Source organism: Lytechinus pictus, chromosome 6, assembly GCF_037042905.1.
Source record: "Lytechinus pictus isolate F3 Inbred chromosome 6, Lp3.0, whole genome shotgun sequence".
Taxonomy (NCBI): Eukaryota; Metazoa; Echinodermata; class Echinoidea; order Temnopleuroida; family Toxopneustidae; genus Lytechinus; species Lytechinus pictus.
Genome location: NC_087250.1, coordinates 1643224 through 1652308, shown reverse-complemented (window position 1 = coordinate 1652308; position 9085 = coordinate 1643224). Strand labels below are relative to the sequence as shown.

The 9085-nt window shown below is 35.6% G+C and overlaps 1 protein-coding gene across 1 annotated transcript; it reads left to right on the top strand.

Annotated features, from left to right (window-relative positions):
* Positions 1-570: 570 nt before the first annotated feature.
* Positions 571-2167, top strand: LOC135154381 (uncharacterized). Its single transcript, XM_064100523.1, has 4 exons — positions 571-651; positions 797-946; positions 1160-1352; positions 1548-2167. The coding sequence occupies exons 1-4, from the start codon at positions 616-618 to the stop codon at positions 1829-1831; spliced, it is 663 nt and encodes a 220-aa protein (XP_063956593.1). The 5' UTR covers positions 571-615; the 3' UTR covers positions 1832-2167.
* Positions 2168-9085: the final 6918 nt, after the last annotated feature.

Here is a 9085-nt window from a genome sequence, read left to right as displayed (position 1 = left end):
GCATCCCAAAGGAATCTAATAACGTCATCAGATCCCCATTCTTTGACATTCCAATAAATAGGGTAAGATATTTAAGAAAAAAATGATTTCAATAGCCAAATGCTTAATCAGTAGCCAGAATATAACTCTCACCAGGGGTGGGGTGGGTGTGTAATCGGATCTGTATCTTACCACAGACCTTTATGCTTATCGGGTTATAGCTACTTTAAACCCCTCAGGAAGACAAACATTCAGAACATTCAAAAGTGAAATCTTAATTTCATCTGCAATGATGACAATGAAAATTGTTATTAATACCTCTGATATTATAAGCCCTTTTCTCTTATTTATCAGGTCTGTCCTCCTGGGCTCCATATCTCCCTCGGGGTCTTCTTGAAGCACTTCAACTCGCTCTGCCAAGCATGTCACACTCTGGACCTGGAGATTGGCCAGTCCTTGGCAAAAAGTCCTACAGACCAACTGGAAGCAAAAGAGGCCTTCAAACAGCAGCTGAAGAAGCTGAGTCTCCAGTCAAGACTGAAGCTTGCTGAGGAAGAACTCCACGACCTCATGGACCAGCACATAATGGTTGGACTTCTTTACCCTGAAGCTGAACCGCCCACCCTCATCCTGGAAATGGCTGAAGAGAAGAAGAGAGAGAAAGTTACACTGGTTAGTATCTTGGATGTCACACTGGCAGTATTGTAAATACGAGTTGCATACGTTTTAATCTTAAATCATGTATAGATGTACCAAATGCATCTTTAACTAAAATTAATATAAAATTTAACATATAAAATCTCTTTTTTATTTGTAGGAGAAGGAAATAGGCAAAATACCAGAAATGACAGTTCACTCTGGACCAACTAATGTTGGTCTAGAAGAAGCACTACAGCAGTTGAGAGTGAGCAGACAGGCGTACCATGGTCGTTCATTTGTAGGGAACCATGTACATAAATGTTTACAGGTGAGTAGAGTATATCATGAAAAGTAAGAACATTCCTGAAATATACTACTATATTTACACAAATTATAGTAATTCACATTGTCTTTCTTTTGAATAATACAAGAAAATATAAATTCTAGATGTTTGCTTCTTGCCTAATGTCCACTTTATTCTAATAGTAAATGTCACTATCCTTTTACTTTGAACCTATCCTCGTGTACCTTGTTCCAACAGCCTGAGAACACTGATCTGATCACTGCTGCTATATCAAAGAAGGTACAGTCACTCTGCCCCAACGACCGGGACCTCATCCAGAAGGCAGAAGAGATAGCCAGCAAGTATAATACTTTGCTAAAGCTGTTCGGGGCATGCCACCGGGGTATAAACACGGGTACTTTCCTGGACGACTCAGTCATCGACAAGCTGGGTAAGAGTCTAAGAGATCATGATCATAAAGGTCAGCTGCAAAAAAAAAATGAAATGCAAGTAATTTTCATATCAAATAAATAAAGAGTGACAGAGCAAGAAAATATCAATTGACACTGAAGAAGCAAAAATATTACTAGAAAATAACATTTATAGATCTCTATTTTTTTTTTTTGTATCGTTTATTTACTGACAGACAAAGACATCAAAGAGTATATGTTGTTCTACCGTCAGAACTTCCCCACAGAGAGCGTGACCCCCAAACAGCATCTATTGCAGTATCATGTCATCCCCTGGTTCAGAGACTGGAGAGCAAGCCTTGGGATGATGGGTGAACAAGGGGGAGAGTCGGTCCACTGCCAACTCAACAACATTTCAAGAGATTTGAGGGGCTACAACGATGACCTCAAACTCAATATACAATGTGTAAAAAATCAGTGGATATTAAGTAGCCCCTCAAATTACAATAAGTTCAGTTAGATCCACTCTAAATACCCTCTCAATCTCGGAGTAGAGAAGTAGAGAAGTGTACACTGAATTCTATGTATACAGAGCTTGTGGGGTCTTTAATTTGTTTTATTCATCTTATTTTATTCTATTATTTTTTATATTTTTTATTTGCAATCTAAGAATATATTCTTGCCTTGGGAATTAAACTTAGAATTAAATAAGAGTGTATATAGCATTAAACAAAAAATTGATTCGAATGGCTTTACTGAAGTAGGTCACCTTTTTGTTCTCTGTAATAGACATGCAGTAGAGAATTATGTTGAAACTTTAATCTATGACTATATTTCAAAAACATTGTATAGAATAGAATGATTGATTAGAATGCATTATGTATTTACAGTGGATGCGCATCAATGACGTCACAATACCAAGAAACACAACGCGCGATACCTCAAAGGTGGATGTAGCTGTTGACCGTGATGGGATGATCATCGCTGCTGAGTGGAATCAGTCTAAGATATACGTCATCAACCCAGCTGATAGTAAGATCGTGAATACCATCAAATGTAAACAGAAAGTACTGATGCGAGGTGTGCTATCATCAGGTCACATCATCGCTCAACCTTACCCGCTTGGTAAGAGAGTACTAATCATAGACAGACAGGGTGGTCAAAGGGAAATCCCCCACAGTGATGTCATCTTGAATGTCTGTGTTGATCCTATAACAGACGACCTGTACGTTGTGACATCAGATGATGAGCGCAAGACGTGTGTGATTGATCAGGTGATGAGTGGGAATGAAGTGAAGAAGAGAAGAGTGACGTCATTCCCTCTATCAACTAGACTGACTGATCAATGGACTGTAAAGCTTAGGCGATATCACCTTTCATTATCTCGTGTAATGATCTCATCATCAGGCAAGATAATTGCTTTTGATGGAGACAGTATTCTTGTCTTCGAAAAGCGACTCACATTCTAGACGATGATATGTCGGGATCATTCACTATGATGAATATGAGACACACTGACCAGAACAATACCATCTTTGGATAATTTAAATATCTGTAGCAGTGAGGCCTAATAAGACCTAATAACTCTGATCCATTTTACACATCACGGTTAACAATAGGCATTGCTTTAAAAAACATAAATAAACCCCAAAACTCCCGTATCCAAGAACATGTATCAGGCATATGGAAATATGTATCTATATCATTGGTTGAAAATATTATTGGCGAGGTCATATTGCATAAAATATGACGAGCCGTCATCATCATCATCAAGCCTACACGCCACGATGGATTTCCTTTAGAAAGTATTGCTTTGCAAAATGTATAATACATCTTGTAATACTTATTTTCACAACTTATATTACGACTAATACTACAGTTTTGTTATATAATACCTTTGTATATTTTGACATTCTGATACCGTTGTGAATGCAGAAATAAAAAGAAATCAAAATAAATAAAGTCATAGTGGCATAATGCCATATTTTATATTTCCATATTTTCTGGTATTTGAAAGATAGATAACCAAACACACTTCCGATTTGAAGGTGCAGACATTGATCAGATTCTACTGAGTGCAGTGGCTGAACAACTTAATTCAAGAATGTACAAGAATCCATAGATTTATCGTAAAATTGAACAAATAGATATAAATCAATACAGATTGGAATCATTTTCTCTCAATTGGACTGGTAATCCTCACTTAGCGAATGAAATATGCATTCTTTTTATGGACAAGGTTTAAATTACTTCCATAAAAATGTGCCATGAGCCTGTCAGACTTCTAATTTAAACATTGGTGTCACATTTCTGTTTCAATCTCATTTGTTTCACTTGCCATCCTAATAGCAATTAGGTTTCTATCAGCGAACAAACTAAGAGCAAAACACTAACAAGACTGATTGGAATACGATTCAATGTAGATTTATTAATTTTGGCCTTTTAAGTGCAAACATAAGGGACCCCGTCGTGTAAAAAATATTCACTTTTAGCCCAAATACTGGCCGAGAGCGTTTTCCTTAAATATATTTTCCTTTTAGCATCATTCTTTTATAAAATAAACTAAGAAATATAATACAAGGTTTCATGAATTCAACGGTGTATATAAAATAAATAACGTATAAGATTAAGGGAACTTGGCGCGCCAAGTCGACTGCTAATTGCAAATACAGATATGGAACATAAATATGCACAATACTTATTAAAGGGGGACACATGGATATTTCACATGCTTATGTTATGTTGCATGGTTGACTGGCATGGAGAGAGAGAGAGAGCGCGCACGGGGGCTAATAGGAAGATAAATGTAAGATGATTGGACAGAAAGAAAGGAGGGAGAAGATGATGAGTAGAATCTGTTTCAACAATATACATCGATCCCTTAATATACTGTATAGTCATGTCTATGTGCAGTAGGTCAATTGAGTTTGCTAAAACCGTTACTGAGAGGGTTAAAAGTTGTGCATGGTTTTTCAATAGAATGTTTATTCGAGAAAAAAATTATATATTTTGACATAATTCATATACTGAGAAACCAGTGAACTAACACTTGATAAAGTTATGATAAAATCATTGTATTTACACGAAATATATTCAGCCATTTTTTAAACAACCTTTATGAAAGGCAGACCCACTATGTACAGTATAACTGAAAACGGTGAATTTTAAAATAACAATTTGCTTTTGAATATCTGTTTTCAATCAGACCATTAACAATAATGATCAATATCAGAACCATGTAAAATAAATGTTTATTCATCTTGGCCTTATTTACATAAAGAATTGTAAGCCTTGCGTAAGAAATATTTGTTTTGAAATGTAATACTGTAAATAGTTCAGGTTTTTTTTTTATAGTTATGAAACTATCATTATGTAATAAGAATTCGTCTTTGATTGATGTTGATGGTTCCATAGCAAAATCAAACCGCAAATTGGTTCAATCTTTTATGCACAATATAAACATATATTTGGGAAATTATGTGTATTTCTCTTATACATGAGACATACTGCTCAATATGGTGACAATGATGATGCTGATGATGATGATGATGATGATGATGATAATGATAATGATGATGATGATGATGACGATGGTGATGGTGATGGTGATGATGATGATGATAATGATGATGATGATCGTGATGATGATAATGATGAAGATGACGATGGTGATGGTGATGATGATGATGATGGTGATGATGAAGATGATGATGATGATGATGATGATGATGATGATGATGATGATGATCGTGATGATGACGATGAAAATGATGATGATGACGATGGAGATAATATTGATAATAATGGTGACGGCAAAGAATACAGTGACTAGTATAATAATTTTAATCTGTTATTTAAAGATAAAAGATAACTGTACAAATAATGTTGTTATCGATTGTATTTTATAAACTTGTCGTGGCCGAGTGGTCTAAGGCGCCTGGCTATACATTGAAAGTCCGGGGTTCAATCCCAGGCCGCGGTACCTATACCCGTGAGCAAGGCATTCAATCTAAAATTCTCTTTTATCCTGCTTTCAAATAGATGGAAATGCTTTGTGCATTATTGGTAACTAGGTGTGCACTTGTTTAAAAAAAATAGGTGAACGGTAAAGAACAATATGCGCGTAGAAATTTTGAATTAATTTATTCTTAATTCTGTTAATAATATTAATGCTATTTTTTGTCGGAGAGATTATTATTCTTCTCCAATGGTTTTAGTTTGTACGTATCCAATGATATGATATGATGAAAACCATGTTACATAACCTCATACTCTTTCAATTTGGTAGAAATCATAATGCTTGTTTTTTTACAGTGAGTTTAATTGAAAACAGTTCATTCAATAATAACTTTGCAACTTTGACACTCTTTCATCTTCAGCATAGTGCAGAGATCACTTGGTAAAAAACTTGTTTAAAAAATTGTTTTAAAATCATCATATCGTATCTCCTTATCAACTATGAGAAAGAATTATCAATATAATTTTGGTTAAAATATATAAAATTATTATATAATGTGTTAATGGTATGTCCAACGTATGATTTAAATAAATAAAATGAAGTACAGCAGTGCTAAAAAAAATTGTGAACCCACCAGAAAATGAACATATATTTGAAATTGTTCAAATTCTGCCATCTTTTAAAATATTTTATTGTGCAGTCAGGTGACAAAATATAATGTTCAGTATAGTTTGGTTAACAATCCACATGACGTGCATCAGTGCATTTCTGGTGAGATTCACTTACTTTTAAGCACCACTGTATATTTAATCGTTATGAATCGTAAATTAGAAAATTCATTTCAGTTTATTTATGAGGCAGGTTTGTGAGTCGCTGGCCATTTAAGACACAAACTAGGAGAAATTGTTTTATTCAATGTATTTCCGCCCAACATTTAATGATATATTTCTCGTTTGTTTCTAGCCTTTCAGAGAACCTACATGGCGTCAAAAGAATTTCAACTTGAATAACTTCTTTTATTTTCTATCTCACTTTGATTCGTTTGAGCTTAATTTATAGCCTTTGGGAATGGTGGCTTTAAATGACAGTAGTTTTGCCTTTTTTGTCAATGTGTATTTTGAGCAAGCTGATTTCGAACAATAATTGAGAGCAATTGTTCACAGTCTTTGAGCAAGAGAAACGTATTGGGAAATCCAATTCGGTCACCATTCCACACAAAAATATGCGATCAATCGTAAGTGGCAATGGCAAATCAAGATCATGGTTGAATGTACATAATTGTTCAGAATAATTAGAATGAACCGATCCGAATCAATATTTACAATGAGCAATTGATCGTAAATGTGTGTGTTACGGGGCCACTGATCGTAGATGTTGTACATTGGACTCGGTTGTTAAATCACTTCTTTATGGCTGAATGCAGACGCACATTAATTCTCGTTTGCTTTGTTCCATGATATCTGTAAACTTGTGAATATTTGTAAATAATAGAGTCGGCTTCACACGGCTTCACAGCTTTGTGTCTGAGGTATATGTGATATTTGGTGTATGTACATGAAAGCAATCAATTTTACGAGCAACATTTACTGCAATGTGATGTGACTGAAGACCAGTGTTGCCAGGTCCGAGCTGAAGAAAATCCCCAAAAGGCACTCGAAAAATCCCCAAATTTTTAAAATCACAAAAAATTCTGAAAAAGTGAGGACATTTATCATGGTTATTGCCTAAAATTAGTTAATATGTGTTCATTTGTTCACACCATATACACAGCAGATTTTTATTTAATTTTTAATTTTTTTTAAGGTTTTGATGCAAAGTAGATTGGCAACCCCACCATTTATCTTACAACCAATGGATTCATCGGTTGAATTGCTGACGATCTACATGTAGCTATAGATCGTATTTTAGCATAGGAGAGATAATCTCTCTGTATTTTAGCATCATATTACTGAAAAATAACGAATCTTGGTACTTTTCATCAAAACCTTCAAAAATCCCCTAAACTGCATGAAAAATCCCCAAATTTATTTTAATCCCCAAATAATTTTTTCCATCCCCAAAGGCTTCTCAAAATCCCAATTTTTTTCAAAATTTGGGGATGGAGATCCCCAAATGGCAACACTGCTGAAGACACTATTATTGGCTATTAATGAGAGTGGTGAGCTGAGCGAGCGGATTGAGTGCACTGTTTTATGGTCATTCCATGGATAGCTCTATGGTCATTCATATCACATTTTATACAGAGGGAAAGAGAGAGAGAGAGGGAATGAAGAAGAGGAAGATGATTGATTTGAGAGATACACAGTGTTTGTGTGAGTGTGTGTTTATGCGTGTGTTGAAGAGGAAGTCCACAAGAGTGACAGATATAGATGAAGGACAGAGATGCGAGGAAGAGGGAATGGGAGAATGTTACAACAGTACAGAGAGAGAGTGGGTGTGTGAGAAAAAGATGGATCTAGTCCACAAGAGAGATAGATGTAGATGGAGGACACAGATGCAAGGAGGGGAAGGGGAGAATGTTATAAGAGTGGAGAGAGGAGATGTGTGAGTGAGTGAGTGGGGGGATGCGAGGGTGTGTGTGTGAGAGAGGAAAGATGGATGGAGTCCACAAGAGAGATAGATGTAGATGGAGGACAGAGATACAAGGAGGGGGAGGGGAGAATGTTAATGCAGTGAGTATCAAAAAAATGTTACACTTGGAAAACAATCATGTAAAATTATACATTTGTAATATACTGAAGATTTTTCCACATTTTAACATTGGTAAAAATCCATTTAAGCAAATGACGGTATAATTGTTGAAAAATATGTCCTCTTGGGTGAGCACTACTTACTTTTGAAAAGTAAGTGAAAATGATTTGCGCAGAACTTTGAAACTTTGAAAATAAAAGTAGACCTTAATCGGGGAGAACGTGTGGTATTTAGAAAGTAAAAATCATTTGAAGATATCTCTTGCCTTGTTTAACTTGTTTCCTTGCCCAAAACACTTCAAAAGTGCATTGCCCCCACCCCACTCCCCCTCACACCGAGGCCAACGTGACGATATTTGCTTTACACTGAGCTGTGATTTACATGAAATGGCGTAGGCTTGAATTTTTTTTTTTTGGTTAATCATTTTTAAGCTCGGGAAAAGTGTGGAGAAACAGGTATTAAATGAAAAGGAATCTAAACCCATATTAAATGATAAAAACTTCGTGAAAAATGCTGGAGATGTCTGATATAAACTTTTGTTCAGATTCAGATCCAGCTGGCACAAAAAGGGTAAAGGTTGTGCTTCCTAAGTGTTGAAATTTCAATTTGGGTGGCAAAATTGTTACAAATGCTTGAATGTATCTGTTTTATTTCAATTGACTAAAAGTTCAAGGGAAATGTATGAGAAATGTTTCGCAGGGTAAGTTTGATTTCACCCTTTCCCCTTGACACATGTGAAAACGAGCATTTCTGCGCAAACAGATTTATGCGAGCTTTACAAAAAATGGACAGTGCTCACTCAAGTGTAACATTCTGACGAAAGTTTTTCTTTCATTGGATAGATAAGACCCAAGCCCAAGATAATATGTGAAAAAAATATTACATATTGTGTATTTTCTTAATTCCAAGGGCTTTTTCAAAGTGTTAACTTTTTATTTATGCGCCCTGTAAAGTGGAGAGATGAGGTGAGTGTGTGTGAGGAAAGATGGATAGAGTCCACAAGAGAGATAGATGTAGATGGAGGACACAGATGCAAGGAGGGGGGATGGGAGAATGTTACAAGAATGGAGAGATAATGTATGTGTGTGCTTAACTGACGAAACCTTTTATAAAACTGGTTCCTAT